The sequence below is a fragment of the Bactrocera tryoni genome, chromosome 2, assembly GCF_016617805.1.
Source record: "Bactrocera tryoni isolate S06 chromosome 2, CSIRO_BtryS06_freeze2, whole genome shotgun sequence".
Lineage (NCBI taxonomy): Eukaryota > Metazoa > Arthropoda > Insecta > Diptera > Tephritidae > Bactrocera > Bactrocera tryoni.
In genome coordinates, this window is record NC_052500.1 from 12,207,354 (window position 1) to 12,228,115 (window position 20,762).

Sequence of the window (20,762 nt, forward strand, 5' to 3'; positions counted from 1 at the left end):
TCCTTGCATTAGCTGCCCCACCAGCCATTTCACACGTCGAGCGCGATCCTTGTGTACCCTCGCCCTGCGGTCCGTATAGTGAGTGTCGCAACATCAACGGCGTACCATCCTGTTCCTGTCTGCAGAGTTATATTGGCGCGCCACCAAATTGTCATCCGGAGTGTACCATCAGCGCTGAGTGTCCTTCGAATAGAGCTTGCATACGTGAAAAATGTATCGATCCTTGTCCGGGCTCTTGCGGCTTTTCCGCAGAGTGTAGTGTTGTCAATCATACACCGATTTGCACATGTCCCAATGGTTATACGGGCGATCCATTCAGCAACTGCCGTCCCTTACCACCAGAACCTATTATCAGTAAGCACGATTTCGCAGCGCAGTTCATAAAACATTCGCCTTACAAACTACTGTCTATTTTCTTAGATGAACCTGTCGATCCATGTCATCCTTCGCCGTGTGGCGCAAATGCTCAATGCAACAATGGCATTTGTACTTGTCTGCCAGAATATCATGGTGATCCGTACACAGGCTGTCGTCCAGAATGTGTCTTGAATACGGACTGTCCACGTGATAAGGCGTGCTTGCGCAGCAAATGTGCTAATCCATGTCCAGGCACTTGTGGCGAAAACGCCATTTGTGATGTTATAAACCATATACCTATGTGCAGATGCCCCGATGGTACTGTCGGAAGTGCATTCATTCGTTGTAGTCCGGCGCCAAGTAAGCTCTCATACACAAGTGTTTAATTTCTTCGCGATATTAATTGTAATTGTTTATTGCTAGAAATCGTAAATACAAACCCTTGCCATCCTTCGCCGTGTGGACCAAACTCACAATGTCGTGAGGTCAACCAACAAGCAGTTTGTTCTTGTCTGCCAAACTTCATAGGTAGTCCACCAACTTGCCGTCCTGAGTGTGTATCGAATTCCGATTGTGCACCTACACAGGCTTGCCTTAATCAAAAATGTGGTGATCCATGCCCTGGTACTTGCGGTATCGGTGCCAAATGTACTGTTGTCAATCACAGCCCATTCTGCACGTGTCCACCTCGTTTCAGCGGTAATCCGTTCATTCGCTGTCAACCGATAAGTAAGAAATTCATCGTAAAAACATCGTTTTCCGAGAAGTTACAATTTTCTTTTATATTTTTGTATAGTTGAACCACCACGCGACGTTGTGCCAACAGATCCTTGTCGTCCATCACCATGCGGACCATATGCTCAGTGTCGCCCCATTGGCGAAGCGCCATCGTGCTCATGTCTTGAATCTTATATAGGTCGTCCACCTAATTGTCGTCCAGAATGTGTCACGAGCTCTGATTGTGCCAGCAGCTTGGCTTGTATAAATCAGAAATGTGTTGATCCATGTCCGGGTCGTTGTGGCGTCAATGCGGAATGCCGTGTGGTTAGCCATGCAGTACAATGTACTTGTGTAGTCGGCTATACTGGCGATCCATTTGTGCAATGTAATCTACCACCCGAGCGAGATGCGGTCGAGGTACGCACACCCTGCAGTCCGAGCCCATGTGGCCCCAATGCAGTTTGTCGCGAACGTAATGGCGCTGGTTCATGCGCTTGTTTGCCTGAATATTTCGGTAACCCCTACGAGGGTTGTCGGCCCGAATGCGTAATGAATTCCGACTGCCCATCGAATAAGGCATGCCAACAGCAGAAGTGCCAGGATCCTTGTCCGGGTACTTGTGGTCAGAATGCCGATTGCCAAGTTGTCAATCATTTGCCTTCTTGTACATGCATTACGGGCTACACGGGTGATCCATATCGCGTGTGCACTCGACCAATTGAACGTAAGAATCTTTCGTCTTTTAAATAAGTATTTGTTATGCAACAATTCTAACTATTTGATTTGCCTTTGTGGTAATATAGCTTTACGTACGGAATACGTAAACCCATGTCAACCATCGCCATGCGGACCAAACTCTCAATGTCGCGAATCAAATGATGTGGCTGTGTGCTCTTGTCTACCAGAATTTATTGGTACACCACCCGCTTGTCGTCCCGAGTGCACAATTTCGTCAGAATGCGCCACAGATAGGGCTTGCTTCAATCAGAAGTGCGTAGATCCATGCGCTGCTGACCCCTGTGGCAGCAATGCTCAATGTCGCGTTAGGAATCATAGTCCAATTTGTACTTGCAATAATGGATTTACCGGCGATGCATTCACCAGATGTTATCCTATACCACGTGAGCTATTCCACATGTTACAACCCGAACTTATTCACAATGAGAGTATGTTTATATTTATTTTAGCGCCACCAATCGAAATTGAACGCGAAGAGATTCGTGACCCTTGCCTTCCATCGCCCTGTGGTCCTAATGCAGAATGTCGCAATGTAAACGGGGTACCATCATGTTCTTGTTTAGCTACTTTTATTGGTCAGCCACCCAACTGTCGTCCAGAATGCACCATCAACTCAGAATGTCCAAGTCAACAGGCTTGCATCAATCAGAAATGTCGCGATCCCTGCCCGGGTGCTTGTGGTCTAAATACAGTTTGTCGTGTAATGAACCATACGCCAACTTGTCTGTGCATAGACGACTATGTTGGAAATCCATTTATCAACTGCAGCCCCAAACCACCAGAACGTAAGACTTCATTGAAATATAATTATGCTGAGAACACAATAGTGACTTATACAAATACATATATGCTTTCACAACAGCAACTCAACCACCAGTACGTGATGATCCATGTGTGCCATCACCATGTGGACCCAATGCCCAATGTAACAATGGACAATGCACATGTATTCCTGAATACCAAGGTGATCCTTACGTAGGCTGTCGTCCGGAATGTGTACTTAATTCAGATTGTGCTCGTGATCGCGCTTGCGTGCGCAATAAATGTATCGACCCTTGTCCCGGAACTTGCGGAACCAACGCTATTTGTATTGTCAATAGCCACGTGCCCATGTGTCACTGTCCGGACAATATGTCGGGCAACGCCTTCTTTGAGTGTCGCGTAATTGAAAGTAAATTTAATTTATCTATCTCTTTTCCCGAACGTTTTCTCAACTGTTATATTCGCCCAATAGAACCAGTTCCAATAAATCCTTGTCAACCATCACCGTGTGGCCCTAACAGTCAATGCCGCGAACTTCAAAATGTAGGCGTGTGCTCCTGCTTACCGGACTTCATTGGTAGTCCACCACAGTGTAGACCGGAATGTACAACGAACTCTGATTGTCCGCCGGATCAGGCATGTCAGAACTCTAAGTGCCGCGATCCTTGTCCTGGAACCTGTGGCTTTAATGCAGTTTGCAACGTTGTCAATCATAATCCATTCTGTACTTGTCGCGCTCAAATGACAGGAAATCCATTTGTGCGTTGCCAGGAAATAAGTAAGCTGAGCTCATTCTCAAATATAAGTATTTTCCTAACTTGCTGGTTTTTAAAAAATAGTTGCTCCAATACGTGATGCTACACCCGCCAATCCTTGTGTGCCCTCGCCTTGCGGACCTAATTCCGAATGTCGCGTTTCAGGTGACTCCCCGTCATGTTCATGTTTGCCAGATTTTACAGGATCACCACCAAATTGTCGCCCTGAATGTGTTTCAAATTCAGAATGCCCATCTACACAAGCATGTATAAATCAAAAATGCAAAGATCCCTGTCCTGGACTGTGTGGCTCAAATGCCAATTGTCGTGTCTTCAGTCACACACCCATGTGTCTCTGTCAAGAAGGCTTTACTGGAGATCCATTTTCACAATGTAACCCAGTACGAGCAGAACCGATCGAAGTACTGCGACCATGCAATCCCAGTCCATGCGGTATCAATGCTAAATGTGAAGAACGCGACAACGCAGGTTCTTGCCAATGCTTACCAGAGTACTTCGGTAACCCATACGAAGGTTGTCGTCCAGAATGTGTCCTGAACTCAGATTGTCCATCGAATAAAGCTTGTCAAAATCAGAAATGCGCTGATCCTTGTCCCGGCACTTGTGGTACAAATGCAGTATGTCAAGTAATAAATCATTTACCTTCCTGCGAATGCTATCCCGGCTACAATGGTGATCCTTATCGCCTCTGCCAAATAGTACAAGAAGAACGTAAGCCTTTTTTGAAGTTAATTGCCGAAACAGTGTTTCTTCAAATCCAATTCATATTTATAGCTCCCAAAGTATACGTTAATCCCTGTCAACCTTCGCCTTGTGGTCCAAACTCAAAATGTCGCGAAGTAAACGGTCAAGGAGTATGTTCTTGTTTGCCAGAGTATGTCGGTAGTCCACCAGCATGTCGACCTGAATGTACATCCAGCTCTGAATGTGCTACTGAAAAAGCTTGTATCAATCGCAAATGTGTAGATCCCTGTCCGGGCGTCTGTGGACAGAATGCAGAGTGTCGCGTAAGAAACCACAGCCCTATCTGCACATGTAACAATGGATTCACCGGCGACGCCTTCGTACGTTGCTTCCGAATTATAAGTAAGATTACAACATTTAACCCTTCAACAATGAAAATGTTTTCACGTCACCGAATTATTCTTCACTAGCACCGGTTTCATCACCACCGCCACAACGTCAACCACAAGATCCTTGCGTGCCATCACCGTGTGGACCAAACTCACAGTGCCGCGATATTAACGGCTCACCATCATGCTCCTGCCTACCAAATTTCCTTGGTGCTCCACCCACTTGCCGTCCGGAATGTAGTCTGAACTCAGAGTGTCCAAGCCATCAAGCCTGTATAAATCAGAAATGTCGAGACCCATGTCCAGGTTCTTGTGGCATTAGCGCATTGTGCAATGTGATTAGTCACACACCAATTTGTACATGCCAAACCGGTTACACTGGTAATCCGTTCACTGTCTGCAATCCGTTACCACCGCCAAGAAGTAAGTCAGTAGTTAGATTAAAAGGTGCCTCTAGTAAAACCCGTATTTTTTGTGCAGTTGAAGTTGTACCTCAAGACGACCCATGTATACCCTCACCATGCGGCCCTAACGCAAAATGTAACAATGGTCAGTGCACATGTATACCCGAATATAATGGAGATCCTTACACAGGCTGTAGGCCAGAATGTGTATTGCATACCGATTGCGCTAGAGATCGCTCTTGTGTACGACACAAATGTGTTGATCCTTGTCCAGGAACCTGCGCTTCTAATGCCATCTGCGAAGTCATGAATCATATACCAATTTGTCGCTGTCCCGACGGCATGGAAGGCAACGCTTTCGTACAATGCTCACCTATACCGAGTAAGATTAGAAAAGTTTGCGTCGTTTCAGTATTCCTTCATGTTCATAATTTTGCAGAATTGGATGTACCACAAAATCCTTGCCAGCCCTCGCCTTGCGGTCCAAATAGTCAGTGCCGTGAGGTAAACCAACAAGCTGTGTGCTCTTGCATTGCATCCTTTGTCGGTAGTCCACCGTTTTGTAGGCCGGAATGCACAATCAATTCCGAGTGTCCGCTTAATCAAGGTTGTCTCAATCAAAGATGTTCCGATCCGTGTCCTGGCGTTTGTGGCAACAATGCCCTTTGTCATGTTGCCAATCATATACCGTTCTGCCGTTGTCCAGACAGATATTCTGGCAATCCGTTTGTTAGTTGTCAACCGATTTTAGACACACCCGAACCACGTCCACCGAGTCAACCTTGTGTTCCATCGCCATGTGGTCCATACTCGGAATGCCGCGCTGTTGGCGACACGCCTTCGTGTACTTGCTTAGCTGACTATATCGGTGCGCCTCCAAATTGTCGACCAGAATGCGTAACCAGCTCAGAATGCAACACCAATTTAGCGTGTATTAATCAAAAATGCAAAGATCCTTGCCCAGGTTTATGTGGCAACAGCGCTTTGTGTCGTGTGCTTTCACACACTCCAAGCTGTTATTGTCCAGCCGGCTTTGAAGGAGATCCATTCATACAATGTGTGGAAAGCAAGATACCGCAATTGGATCACATCGATCCTTGCAATCCAAGTCCATGCGGTCCAAATGCACGATGCATGCAACGTAATGACGCTGGTTCATGCCAATGCCTTCCGGAATACTTTGGAAATCCTTACGAAGGCTGTAGACCCGAATGTATGTTGAATTCCGATTGTGCTTCCAATATGGCTTGTCAAAATATGAAATGTCGCGATCCTTGTCCGGGCACTTGTGGACAGAATGCCATTTGTTCAGTACTAAATCATGTGCCAACCTGTAATTGTGTACCTGGCTATAGTGGCGATCCATATCGTTCTTGCCAAGTGGAGAAACAACGTAAGCCAAATATCATATGTGTGAATGTAGTGAAGTTAATTTTACAAAATTTCTCTAAAACAGCTATCAAGGAATATGTCAATCCATGCCAGCCATCACCTTGTGGTCCCAACTCGCAGTGTCGAGAAATTAACGAACAAGCTGTATGCTCTTGTTTACCCGAATACATTGGCAGTCCACCACTTTGCCGACCCGAGTGCACCATCTCGACTGAGTGTGCATTCGACAAAGCCTGTATCAATCAGAAATGCGCAGATCCTTGCCCGGGCACATGCGGGCAGAATGCCAATTGTCGCGTACATAATCATAGTCCAATCTGTTCTTGCCGTGCAGGTTTTACAGGAGATGCCTTTTCACGTTGTTTCGCTATACCACGTAAGCTTAGACCAATTTCAGTAGCGCGGAAAATGTTATCAATGTATTTGTCATTGTAGCCACACCACCTACACCCGTACAACGCCAACCCGTCGATCCTTGTGTTCCTTCACCATGTGGTCCAAATTCACAGTGCCGTCGCGTTGGAGAATCACCTTCATGTTCGTGTTTACCTAGTTATATTGGCGCTCCACCGAATTGTCGTCCAGAATGCACCATTAATGCTGAATGTCCAAGCAGTCAGGCGTGTATCAATGAAAAATGTCGCGATCCTTGTCCCGGCTCATGTGGTTTGGGCGCTATCTGTAATGTTATAAATCATACTCCCAGCTGTGTTTGCCCTACTGGATATACTGGAGATCCTTTCACTTACTGTCTACCAGAGCCACCACCAAAACGTAAGAGTTTGGCACGAAATTACCTCCAATGGTACTCTCCTAATTTCTATTCTATACTTAATTCAGCTGTTGTCAAAGATGATCCGTGCAATCCTTCACCCTGCGGTTCAAATGCTCAATGCAACGATGGTATATGTACATGTATACCAGAATACCAGGGCGATCCATATACCGGATGTCGACCTGAATGTGTACTTAATACAGACTGTCCACGCGATCGCGCTTGCATACGAAATAAATGTGTTGATCCTTGCCCCGGCACTTGTGCATCAAATGCTTTGTGTAGCGTCATCAATCACATACCTATCTGCTCATGCCCGAACGGAATGTCTGGCAACGCTTTTATACAGTGCTCTCCGTTACCACGTAAATATCAATGAATTCATAACCGGTTGCACGAATGTTCCCCAAACTTAAAAATATTTTCCACTTTCAGCGCCAGTTAAAGTTAACCCTTGTCAGCCCTCACCTTGTGGTCCCAACTCACAGTGTCGCGAAGTAAATGAGCAAGCTGTTTGCTCTTGCATACCAGGCTTCATTGGCGCACCACCAACATGTCGACCGGAGTGTACTGCTAATCAGGAATGTCCAGCCAACTTGGCGTGCATAAATCAGAAATGTGTCGATCCTTGTCCTGGTAGTTGCGGACGGAATGCCCAGTGCAGTACCGTGAATCACAATCCTTTCTGCACGTGCATACCACATTACACTGGAAATCCATTTGTCGCTTGCCAACGTATCATAGAACAACCTCAATTGGATGACACACCAAGTGATCCTTGTCGTCCATCGCCTTGCGGTCCCAACTCAGAATGTCGCGCTATCGGCAATACGCCATCGTGCACTTGTCTTCCAAATTTCATTGGTTCCCCTCCTTACTGCAAGCCGGAATGCGTTTCAAATTCGGAATGCCCATCCACACAGGCATGCATTAATCAAAAATGCAAAGATCCCTGCCCAGGACTATGTGGTACTAGTGCTGAGTGTCACATCGTATCACACACACCGCGTTGCAACTGTTTGCCTGGCTTTACTGGCGATCCATTCACAATTTGCCAGCCAATACGTATAGCCGCGCCGATTGAAGTGCTGAACCCATGTTCGCCGTCGCCTTGCGGTGCCAACGCAAATTGCCTCGAACGTAATGGAGCCGGCGCGTGTCAATGTTTACCGGAATACTTTGGCAATCCATACGAGGGTTGTCGACCGGAATGTGTTCTCAATTCGGACTGTCCCTCGAACAAGGCTTGTCAGAATCAAAAATGTCGGGATCCTTGCCCCGGTACCTGTGGACAGAATGCTGAATGTAATGTCGTCAACCATATACCGACTTGTAACTGCTTCGTTGGTTATACCGGGGATCCATATCGTTATTGTACAAGACCAGCAGAACGTAAGCTAAAAGATTAGAGTTTACTCATAACAAAATTGCACTATGAAGTGTGAGGGAACAATTTCTTTAAAAAATAGTATCGTAGAACTAATTTGTGCTTCTGCACTTTAGTTCTAGTGGTACTGTTTTTCTACAATTGCTTCCACCACCTTCGTATGTGCAGGTAGTTAGTTGTTCGTTTTTGTAGCCACTAACGTTCTAACTGGTTCATTTTCAATTTATTTACATGTAACCACACAAATAACATATAGCCATTGTACAAGAGTACGTAAACCCATGCCAACCCAGTCCATGTGGACCGAATTCTCAGTGTCGTGAAGTAAACGGTCAAGCTGTGTGCTCATGTTTAAGTGAGTTTATAGGCGTACCACCTTCTTGTAGACCCGAGTGTACATCTAGTTCGGAGTGTACAAGTGATAAGGCGTGTATAAATCGAAAATGCGTTGACCCTTGTCCTGGTGTTTGCGGTCAAAGTGCGCTATGTCAAGTGCGCAATCATAGTCCAATTTGTTCCTGTCGTAGTGGTCTAACCGGTGATCCATTCGTGCGTTGTTACCCCTTACCACGTAAGCAAAGTGAAGTTATTCCTGGAGATGTACTATATCGTGATCAATATTTTCCTTTAGCGCCAACACCTCCTAAAGCCGTCGATGTATACCGTGATCCTTGCGTGCCATCACCATGTGGTCCATATGCCACTTGTCGTAACCAAAATAACGTGCCATCTTGTACATGCCAACCAAATTATATAGGCGCACCTCCCAATTGTCGTCCCGAGTGTACAGTTAACTCCGATTGTATCAGTAGCCAGGCATGTATAAATGAACAATGTCGCGATCCATGTCCGGGTGCATGCGGTGTAAATACGGTGTGCAGTGTCATAAACCACACACCGAACTGTGCATGCCAGCCCGGTTATATAGGCGACGCATTCATTGCTTGTCATCCAGCACCACCACCTCGTAAGCATAAATTCTCTTAAACGTCACAGCAACGTTCGTAATGTCAACTTATTTTTAGCACCACCTCAACAAGAACCTATTGATCCTTGCAATCCTAGCCCATGTGGACCCAACGCTATCTGCTCAGGTGATGGGCAATGTACGTGTATAGCTGAGTATCAGGGTGATCCCTATGTCTCGTGTAAACCAGAATGTATACTCAATACAGAGTGTCCACGTGATCGCGCCTGCATAAGACAGAAATGTATTGATCCTTGTCCAGGCACATGTGGCTCAGAGTCCATATGTGAAGTCTTTAATCATGTGCCCATGTGCCGTTGTCCGGAACGTATGACCGGCAATGCATTTGTGCAATGTGTACCGGTTCAAAGTATGTTAATATTTGAAGTATATTTTAGACGCGTTCTAAATCATTTCAATATTTTTATCGTAGCTGATATATACCGTAATCCTTGTCAACCATCACCTTGTGGTCCGAACTCACAATGTCGCGAAGTGAACTCACAAGCTGTGTGTAGTTGTCTGCCCAACTATCTAGGCAGTCCACCATCATGTCGCCCAGAATGTACCAGCAACTCTGATTGTCCACCAAACCGTGCTTGTCAAAATCAACGTTGCGTAGATCCATGTCCCGGTACATGTGGTTTGTATGCCAAATGCACTGTTGTCAATCACAATCCTTTCTGTTCGTGCAATGAACGCTATACAGGCAATCCTTTTGTACAATGTCGTCCTATAAGTGAGTTCCACATCCATTTTAAAAGAGCTTCAGTTTCTGAGTTTTGTCCTCTTTCTAAACCATAGTTGAACCTGTGCGTGATGTTACACCAGTCAACCCATGTCAACCATCACCTTGTGGACCGAATAGTCGCTGCCAACCTGTGGGTGAATCGCCATCGTGTTCTTGCCTTGAAAACTTCTACGGTCAACCACCCAACTGTCGTCCCGAATGTGTGACAAACTCGGAATGTTCGTCAAACAATGTTTGTCGAAATAATCGCTGTGTGGATCCATGTCCTGGACTTTGTGGCAACAATGCGCTCTGTCGTGTTATAAGTCACTCAGCAATGTGTTACTGTGAGAACGACTACACCGGTGATCCATTCGTACAGTGTACCTTGATTGTACGTGCACCAACCGAAGTTGTCGATCCTTGCAATCCGAATCCGTGCGGTTCATTCGCCGAATGCTTGCAGCAAAATGGTGTAGGCTCATGTAAATGTCTTGATGAATATTTCGGAAACCCCTACGAAGGGTGCCGTCCTGAATGTGTGCTGAATACCGATTGTCCATCCAACAAGGCGTGTATCAATCAGAAATGTCGCGATCCTTGCCCCGGTACATGTGGTTTGAATGCTGAATGTTACACCAGAAATCATCTACCTACCTGCTCTTGCTTATACGGCTTTGTAGGTGATCCATATCGTTATTGCGCCGTTGAAGAGAAACGTAAGCAAAATTTGTTTGACTCGCCAATTATTTCAAATTCACAATTTTAAAATATTCATCAAAATTTTTAGCCATAGTACAAGAATATGTCAACCCTTGTCAACCATCGCCATGCGGTCCAAATAGTCAGTGTCGCGAAGTGAATAGTCAAGCAGTGTGCTCTTGTCTGCCAGAATTTATTGGCACTCCACCGGCGTGTAGGCCCGAATGTACTATAAGTACTGAGTGTAACTTCGACAAAGCCTGTATCAATCAAAAATGTGCCGATCCATGTCCAGGTGTTTGTGGTACCGGAGCCCAGTGTCAAGTGCGCAACCACGCACCATTGTGTTCTTGTCAGCTTGGTTATACTGGTGATCCGTTTACCCGTTGTTATCCCATACCTCGTGAGTTTGTTTTACTTCACGAAATGCTTTCTGTTTATAATCGTTCTGTTACTTGCACAGCGCCACCACCGACATCTGTCGCCGAACCAATACGAGATCCCTGCTTGCCTTCACCTTGTGGCCCCAACTCTCAGTGCAGAAATGTCAACGGTCAAGCCTCATGCTCTTGTTTACCCAATTTCTTTGGCGCACCACCAAATTGTCGTCCAGAGTGTCTCACCAACTCGGAGTGTTCATCTAACTTGGCATGTATTAATAACCGTTGCACTGATCCGTGTCCAGGTTCTTGCGCGTACAATGCTCAATGCAGTGTGATAAATCACATACCCATATGTTCTTGTCCAAAGGATTATGTAGGCGATCCATTTGTTAGTTGTCAACCAGCACCACCACGTAAGATCAATAAAATTCTAGTTAAATTGAATTTGAAATCTCTCATTACACCATCAATTGTGCCAACAGCTCAACCACCAGTGAAAGATGATCCTTGTAATCCATCACCTTGTGGCCCTAACGCCGTCTGTAACGATGGCCAATGCACCTGTATACCTGAATATCAAGGCGACCCCTTCGTTGGCTGTCGTCCGGAGTGTACTTTGAATTCTGAATGTCCACACGATAAGGCTTGTATTAGAAATAAATGTGTGGATCCATGTCCGGGTACTTGTGGTGTCAATGCTATTTGCGAAGTGCTAAATCATGTGCCCATGTGCCGTTGTCCAGATGGCATGTCCGGAAATGCGTTCTACCAATGTGATCCAATACCACGTAACTATTATTTGTTCACCGAAACGATTGTTCAACGCCTAAGTTTTTCTCCTCTTTCCCTCCCTCTCAAAAGCTAAACTTGTCTCCAATCCATGTGAACCATCACCGTGCGGTCCGAATAGCCGCTGTCGCGTTGTCAACCAAAATGCTGTTTGTTCTTGCATCGAAGGTTTCATCGGTAATCCACCTACATGTCGTCCAGAGTGTGTCCGTAATTCTGATTGTGGTCCACAAATGGCCTGTCAGAACCAAAAGTGTGTCGATCCTTGTCCTGGAGCTTGTGGTTTTAATGCTATTTGTAAAGTGACAAATCATGCGCCTATCTGTACATGTCCGGTGCGTCATACTGGAAATCCATTTGTGGCCTGCCAACCCATACGTAAATATATAATCTTTCTCAGAGCTTAGCTTTAGTTTTAACTACTCCGCGATTTTTCTTTAGTTGAACCACCGATACGCTTACAAGAACCAAAGGATCCTTGCTACCCATCCCCTTGCGGTCCGAATGCGCAATGTCGCGCTGTCGGTGATGCTCCATCATGCTCCTGTTTACCAGAATTTGTTGGCTCACCACCTAACTGTCGACCGGAATGTGTTACGAATAGTGAATGCAGCCAAGACAAGGCATGCATTAATCAAAAATGTGTTGATCCTTGCCCTGGCTTATGTGGACAGAATGCTCAATGTCGTGTAATCAGTCATACAGCTATGTGCCTTTGTACGCCTGGTTTTACAGGCGATCCCTTTACGGCCTGCTTACCAGAGCCAGTGAAACAAGATGAAATCATATCGCCTTGTGAACCAAATCCATGTGGTGTTAACGCAGAGTGTCGCCAAGTGAACAACGCCGGTTCTTGTCAGTGTTTGCCCGACTACTTTGGCAACCCTTATGATGGCTGTCGTCCAGAATGTGTCACGAACTCGGACTGTCCGCTTGATAAATCTTGTCAGAATCAGAAATGCCGTGATCCTTGTCCGGGTGTGTGCGCGCTAAATGCTATTTGTCGCGTAATAAATCACTTGCCATCTTGTAATTGTCTTGATGGCTTCATAGGTGATCCGTACACTTATTGTCAATTACCAGTGAAACGTGAGTTAACCATTTCTTATCACAAGACAGCAAATCAAAGTAGCATTGCAATTATTACAGCAATTATGAAAGAGTATGTTAATCCTTGTCAACCATCGCCCTGCGGACCGAACTCACAATGTCGCGAAGTGAACAATCAAGCGGTGTGTTCATGTCTGCCTGCTTTTGTTGGCACACCACCAGCATGTCGACCCGAGTGTACCACAAGCGCTGAATGTTCCTTAGATAAGGCGTGCATCAACCAGAAATGCCAGAATCCTTGCCCTGGCACATGCGGTTCCAATGCGGAATGTAACGTACGTAATCACTCACCTTTCTGTACTTGTTTGAATGGATATACAGGAAATGCCTTCACGCGCTGTCACCCAATACCACGTAAGCTTATGTCACATGAACGCGTTTCCCAAAATCATAATACATTTCATTCTGTAGCACCGCCTCCAGCTGCAACACCACCTGAACCTGTACGAAATCCATGTGTGCCCTCGCCTTGTGGACAGTTTGCTGAATGTCGCGATATTAACGGTAGTCCGTCTTGCTCATGTCTACCTACTTATATAGGTAGTCCACCTAACTGTCGACCAGAATGTACAAGAAATTCGGATTGCGCCAGCTCACAAGCTTGTATTAATCAAAAATGTCGCGATCCTTGCCCAGGCGCGTGTGGTTTTAACGCAAATTGTCATGTTATTAATCACACACCGATTTGTCAGTGCGCGTCAGGCTTGATTGGAGATCCATTTGTCTCTTGCCAAGCGCCGCCACCGCCACCTCCTAAACTGGCAGAGGACCCATGCAATCCCTCGCCTTGTGGTCCAAATACTGTGTGTCGCGATGGTCAGTGCGAATGTATACCGGAGTATCAAGGTAATCCATTGATTGGTTGTCGCCCAGAATGTGTTTTGAACACAGACTGTTCTTCGGACAAGGCATGTATACGTCAAAAATGTATGGATCCTTGTCCGGGCACCTGTGCCTCGAACGCCATTTGTGAAGTGCACAACCACATACCAATGTGTCATTGTCCAGAAGGTATGACCGGTAATGCATTCGCTCTGTGCCAACCTATACCTACGCCAGTGCAGACAAATCCATGTCAACCATCGCCATGTGGTCCAAACTCACAGTGTCGCGTGATAAATCAGCAAGCTGTGTGTTCTTGCTTACCTGAATTTATTGGTGCGCCACCATCTTGTCGTCCCGAATGTACCAGCAATGCAGAATGTGCCCTTAATCGCGCCTGTTTGCAGCAGAAATGTGTCGATCCTTGTCCTGGAGTATGCGGCATCAATGCCGAGTGCACGGTCATCAATCACTCGCCGATTTGTCGCTGTACCAATTCTTACACTGGCAATCCGTTCGTTGCATGCAGTCCTATTCGAAGTAAAACACATTTAAATATTTCAACCAAGCAGGTTTTTTATCACCTACATCCTTTTACAGTTGTTCCTCAATTGGATGTTGTACCTAAAGATCCTTGTCGTCCCTCGCCGTGCGGACCGAATGCTGAGTGTCGCGCTGTAGGCGACAGCCCATCATGTTCATGTCTCAAAAACTTTATTGGTGCACCACCAAACTGCCGTCCTGAATGTGTAACAAATTCCGAGTGTCCACTGTCACAAGCTTGCATTAATCAACGTTGCCAAGATCCCTGTCCGGGTGTTTGCGGCTCAAACGCCGATTGTCATGTCATTAATCATACACCAATGTGTGTGTGTACAAGCGGTTATACTGGAGATCCATTCAACCATTGCGACGTCATACGCGATGTACCGCAAGAAGTACTCAACCCTTGTCAACCAAGTCCTTGCGGAACCAACACGGAATGTATCGTACGCAACGGCGCAGGCGCTTGTCAATGCCTACCCGAATATCAAGGCAACCCATATGAGGGTTGTCGTCCTGAATGTGTTGTAAACTCTGATTGTCCAACGAACAAAGCTTGCCTACAGAACAAATGTAAGGATCCCTGCCCAGGCACTTGCGGACAGAATGCAATTTGTTATGTACGCAATCATTTGCCAACTTGCAACTGTTTAACTGGTTATTCAGGTGATCCTTACAGCTACTGTACGGTATTGACAGAACGTAAGCATCAAAAATAATCAATTATTTATGAAACAGCGTCCTTAAGTATATATTTTTGCGTAAATTTAGCTAAATTAGACGTGGTAAACCCATGTCAGCCTTCACCATGTGGACCAAATTCACAATGCAAGGAAGTCAAGCAACAAGCGGTCTGCTCCTGTCTACCAACATTCATCGGCACTCCACCAGACTGCCGCCCCGAATGCACCATATCCAGCGAATGTGCGCTTGATAAGGCATGTGTCAATCAAAAATGCGTCGATCCATGTCCCGGCGTGTGTGGACTTAACGCCGAATGCCGCGTGCATAACCATAACCCACTTTGCACGTGTCGAAACCGTTACACCGGCGATGCCTTTACTAGATGCTATCCTATACCACGTAAGAAGCACAGTTGTCGGATATAAAAACACATTTGTCAAGCACAACCTTATTTTTATAGCACCACCGCCCGTGCCCGTAATTAGAGAGGAATACCGCGATCCATGCGTACCATCACCTTGCGGTGCTAATGCTGTATGTCGTAACGTCAATGGTCAGGCCTCGTGTACTTGTCTGCCCAACTACTTAGGTGCACCACCCAACTGCCGACCCGAGTGTTCAATCAATGCCGAGTGCTCACCACACTTGGCGTGTATAAATGAAAAATGTCGCGACCCTTGCCCGGGATCTTGTGGTTTCTCTGCGATTTGTAGTGTCATTAATCACACGCCGATATGTACCTGCCCAGCTGATTATACAGGTGATCCGTTCACTAGCTGTATGCCTAAGCCACCTGAGCCCCAACGTATGTTCACAGTATTTTTGTTATCGGTAAAATATTAATTTTACTTTTCTTAGTGCCTTTACAAGACCCATGTAATCCGTCCCCCTGCGGTAGTAATGCCATATGTAATAACGGCGTATGCTCGTGCTTGCCTGAGTACCAAGGAAACGCTTATTCCGGTTGTCGACCAGAATGTGTACTCAATACTGAGTGCCCACGTGACAAAGCTTGTATACGAAACAAATGCGTTGACCCTTGCCCAGGCACATGTGGTGTGGGAGCCATATGTGATGTGTTTAATCATATACCAATGTGTCGTTGCCCTGATGGTATGTCGGGCAACGCTTTCATTCAATGCTCTGTACTACAAAGTAGGTTTCAAAATTTACGTTGCTTCACATTCCCAATACAAAATTCATATATTTGCTCTTTAGCCCCGCCAACTGTAACGAATGTGTGTCAACCATCGCCGTGCGGCCCTAATTCACAATGTCATGAAGTTAATCAACAGGCAGTTTGCGCTTGCTTGCCTAACTATTTCGGCTCACCACCAAACTGCCGACCTGAGTGTACCATAAATTCGGATTGTCCACCGAACTTAGCTTGCGTTAATCAGAAATGTCGAGATCCATGTCCCGGAAGCTGTGGCGTACGTGCCATGTGCTCAGTCATTAATCACGCGCCATTGTGTAGTTGCCCGAGCGGCTACACCGGCAATGCGCATACTCTATGCCAACTATTGCCACCACCGACGCCTCAACAGGAACCTGTAAATCCCTGCGTACCTTCGCCATGCGGACCCAACTCACAATGTGCTGACAGAAACGGTTCACCATCATGCAGCTGCTTACCAGATTATATTGGTGCACCACCAAATTGCCGCCCAGAATGTTTATCTTCCTCGGAATGTGCCAGCAATAAAGCATGTATCAACATGAAGTGCCGAGATCCATGTCCCGGTGTTTGTGGCACATCAGCTACTTGTCATGTGGTTAGTCACACCCCATCTTGTGTCTGCATCGCCGGTTATATGGGTGATCCGTTCACGCAATGTTATCCCGAACCGATTGTTGAGCTCGAGCAGATTAACCCGTGTGTGCCCAGTCCATGTGGCAGCAACGCTGTTTGTACCACACAAAACAATGCCGGCGCTTGTAAGTGTCTGCCAGAGTATTTCGGCAATCCATATGAGGGTTGCCGTCCTGAGTGTATCGCAAATTCGGATTGTCCTTCGAATAAGGCTTGTCGAAATCAAAAGTGTCAAGATCCCTGCCCTGGCGTTTGTGGACAAAATGCGCAGTGTGACGCCATTAATCATTTGCCTACCTGCAGTTGTCTGTCGGGTTACACCGGTGACCCGTACAGCTACTGTAATGTTTTGAAAGAACGTAAGCATCATATTTGTTCACTCACTACTTTTTCATTTAGCAAACACAGCACAATTTTGACTCATTGCACTTTACTATTATTATCTCATTTTACATGTATAAATAGCTATTAGAGAATATGTCAATCCATGCATACCCTCGCCATGTGGCCCGAATTCTCAATGTCGCGAGGTAAACGAACAAGCCGTATGTTCATGTCTGCCCGAATTTATTGGCAGTCCACCCTCTTGTCGTCCCGAATGCACATCGAACTCTGAATGTCCTGCCGATAAAGCCTGTATCAACAAGAAATGTCAAGATCCTTGCCCTGGCACTTGTGGCTCGAATGCTGAGTGTCGGGTACGTTCACATAGCCCGTATTGTAGTTGTCGTCCAGGTTATACTGGTGATGCATTTGTCCGTTGCAATCCAATACCACCACCACCACCGCCAGCGCGTGAACCATACCGCGATCCATGTGTTCCTTCCCCTTGCGGCCAATATGCCGTTTGTCGTGTTGTGAACGAACAACCGACGTGTTCTTGTCTACCTTCGTATACCGGTTCACCGCCTAATTGCCGCCCAGAATGTGTTATAAACTCGGACTGTGCCAGCAATCGCGCCTGCATAAACGAAAAGTGTCGCGATCCATGCCCAGGATCTTGTGGAGTGTATGCTGTTTGCAACGTTTTAAATCATACGCCAGTGTGTACGTGCCCGTCCGGATATATCGGTGATCCATTCACGAGTTGTCACCCGCAACCAGCTCCACCACCACCACGTAATATAAATCTGAACCTTTCAATCCTCGGTACCCACACTTTAAACGAACCATATTTATTTTTGAAATTAGCTACCCCTGCTGACGATCCTTGCATACCATCACCGTGTGGCATTAACGCTCAATGCAGCGATGGTATTTGCACTTGCATCGGCGAATATCAAGGCGACCCATACACTGGTTGCCGTCCTGAATGTATTCTTAACAGCGAATGCTCGCGCGATAAAGCTTGTATCAACCAGAAATGTCAAGATCCTTGTCCCGGCACCTGTGCTTCGAACGCGATATGTGAAGTACACAATCATGTACCCATGTGCCACTGCCCAGCGGGAATGCAAGGCAATGCATTTGTTCTATGCCAACCACTACCGGAGCGGCCACCTGAACCACCGCATCCATGCCAACCATCACCATGTGGTCCAAACTCCCAATGTCAAGATAGAAATGGTATAGCTGTTTGTTCGTGTGTAGCAGATATGATAGGTACACCACCCGCTTGTCGCCCCGAATGTATCAGCAACTCAGAGTGTCCAATGAACCGCGCATGCATCAATCAGAAATGCAAAGATCCTTGTCCAGGCGCTTGCGGCCATAATGCACTCTGCAACATTGTGAATCATAACCCAATTTGCTCGTGTCCAACGGGTTATACCGGAAGTCCATTTGTAGCTTGTCAACCCATCATCAGTACGTATTTTCTACTCATCGGCGATTCAATGTCTGTAAACCTAATTTCAAACCCTCCCGTATCAACTCACTTTTCTACAGCTCCTCCAACTTATGAAGAACCACGCGATCCCTGCCGTCCATCACCGTGCGGCGCCAATGCTCAATGCAGCAACATAAATGGTGCACCTTCATGTACTTGTCTCTCTGAATTTATAGGCGTACCACCAAATTGTCGTCCAGAATGTATATCTAATTCAGAATGTCCATCCGATAAGGCTTGCATTAATCAGAAGTGTCGCGATCCATGCCCGGGTCTATGTGGTTCCAATGCACAGTGTCATACTTTGAATCACATACCCAATTGTGTTTGTGAACAAGGTTACGTTGGAGACCCCTTCACCGTCTGCCGCTTGCCATTACCGCCACCACCAGCACCAGTACCTGACTTTATAGACCCATGTGTACCGAACCCTTGTGGAGATAATGCGGAATGTCGTCGTCATAACAATGTTGGATCTTGTGTCTGTTTACCGGAATATTTCGGAAACCCCTATGAAGGTTGCCGACCTGAGTGTGTGCTGAATAGTGATTGCCCATCAAATAAAGCCTGCGTACAACGTAAATGTCAAGATCCATGTCCTGGCACTTGCGGTCGCAATGCCGAATGTCAGGTTGTTAATCACCTACCCGTTTGTCATTGCTTCAGTAGCTATACGGGCAATCCGTTTAGCTTATGCTCACCTGTAAAACAATGTAAGCATAAATACAAATTTTCCTAAAACACCCGGATTAAAAATTCCATATGTTTTTTTTATCACTAGTGGAGCCCATTTATGTTAACCCATGTCAACCTTCGCCGTGCGGTCCGAATGCACAGTGCCATGAGGTTAATCAACAAGCTGTTTGTTCGTGCTTGCTTGAATTTATTGGCTCACCTCCTGCTTGCCGTCCAGAATGTACCGTTAATTCGGAATGTCCGCTCACACAGGCTTGCATAAATCGTAAATGCGCAGATCCTTGCCCTGGCACCTGTGGTCAAAATGCAGAATGTCGCGTCTACAACCATAATCCGATTTGTTCGTGCAGAGTTAGCTATACGGGAGATGCTTTTACGCGTTGTTATCCAATTCCACAGCCAATCGCAGATGTAACGCCACAACCACCAAGTAATCCCTGCAATCCTTCACCTTGTGGCCAATACGCGCAATGTCATAATCGTAACGGCGGCGCGGTTTGCTCATGTTTACCTAGTTACATAGGTAGTCCACCAAATTGCCGCCCCGAATGCGTTGTACATTCCGATTGTCCATCGAGTCGTGCCTGCATCAATGAGAAGTGTCGTGATCCATGTCCTGGTTCATGTGGTTTTAACGCAATTTGTAATGTACTCAATCATGTACCCAACTGCGTCTGTCCAACTGGCTATGTAGGTGATCCATTCAGTAGCTGTCAACCAGAGCCACCCCAACCGGTGCAACGTGAGCCCATCAAACAGGATCCTTGTGTACCATCGCCTTGTGGTGCGAATGCTGCTTGTAGTGGAAACGGCGTGTGTACTTGCCTGCCCGAATATCATGGAGATCCATACAGTGGTTGTCGTCCAGAATGCGTACTAAATAGCGATTGCGCCCGAGACCGTGCTTGTATCAATCAAAAATGTAAAGACCCATGCCCGGGTACTTGTGGCACGCTTGCGCTCTGCAATGTTATAAACCACGTACCGATGTGTTCTTGTCCAGCTGGCATGACAGGCAATGCGTTTGTTTATTGCGAAAGCATACCAAGTAATATAGAAATCAACGCTTTCAACCGGACTATGCAAACTCACATTCTTCCAATTTCAGTCGTCGAACCGCCACCGCCCATAAACCCCTGTCAACCTTCTCCTTGTGGTCCTAATGCACAGTGTCGCGCGTCTAATCAACAAGCCATCTGCTCTTGCCTACCAGGTTATATTGGCGCACCACCATCTTGTCGTCCCGAGTGTGTTTCCAATTCCGAATGTGCTTTGGATAAGTATTGTTTGAATCAGCGTTGCCAAGATCCG

The 20,762-nt window shown here is 46.3% G+C and overlaps 1 protein-coding gene and 1 long non-coding RNA gene across 2 annotated transcripts in view; one reads left to right on the forward strand and one right to left on the reverse strand.

The window, feature by feature from the left end:
• Positions 1 to 20,762, reverse strand: part of LOC120769209 — a 210,208-nt gene that overhangs the window by 177,753 nt on the left and 11,693 nt on the right. The window lies entirely within an intron of this gene.
• LOC120769207 overlaps positions 1 to 20,762 on the forward strand; it is a 132,797-nt gene that overhangs the window by 100,388 nt on the left and 11,647 nt on the right. Inside the window, 32 exon segments of the mRNA XM_040096101.1 lie at positions 13 to 354; positions 421 to 717; positions 781 to 1,086; positions 1,154 to 1,801; positions 1,881 to 2,198; positions 2,265 to 2,600; positions 2,678 to 2,974; positions 3,050 to 3,355; positions 3,417 to 4,064; positions 4,128 to 4,439; positions 4,508 to 5,212; positions 5,270 to 6,223; positions 6,287 to 6,598; positions 6,658 to 6,996; positions 7,063 to 7,362; positions 7,433 to 8,389; positions 8,641 to 8,955; positions 9,016 to 9,351; positions 9,410 to 9,721; positions 9,785 to 10,090; positions 10,156 to 10,800; positions 10,872 to 11,186; positions 11,247 to 11,579; positions 11,649 to 11,954; positions 12,028 to 12,333; positions 12,397 to 13,044; positions 13,105 to 13,419; positions 13,489 to 15,132; positions 15,202 to 15,513; positions 15,575 to 15,919; positions 15,973 to 16,269; positions 16,333 to 17,091. Coding sequence (XP_039952035.1) covers positions 13 to 354; positions 421 to 717; positions 781 to 1,086; positions 1,154 to 1,801; positions 1,881 to 2,198; positions 2,265 to 2,600; positions 2,678 to 2,974; positions 3,050 to 3,355; positions 3,417 to 4,064; positions 4,128 to 4,439; positions 4,508 to 5,212; positions 5,270 to 6,223; positions 6,287 to 6,598; positions 6,658 to 6,996; positions 7,063 to 7,362; positions 7,433 to 8,389; positions 8,641 to 8,955; positions 9,016 to 9,351; positions 9,410 to 9,721; positions 9,785 to 10,090; positions 10,156 to 10,800; positions 10,872 to 11,186; positions 11,247 to 11,579; positions 11,649 to 11,954; positions 12,028 to 12,333; positions 12,397 to 13,044; positions 13,105 to 13,419; positions 13,489 to 15,132; positions 15,202 to 15,513; positions 15,575 to 15,919; positions 15,973 to 16,269; positions 16,333 to 17,091 — 14,871 coding nt within the window.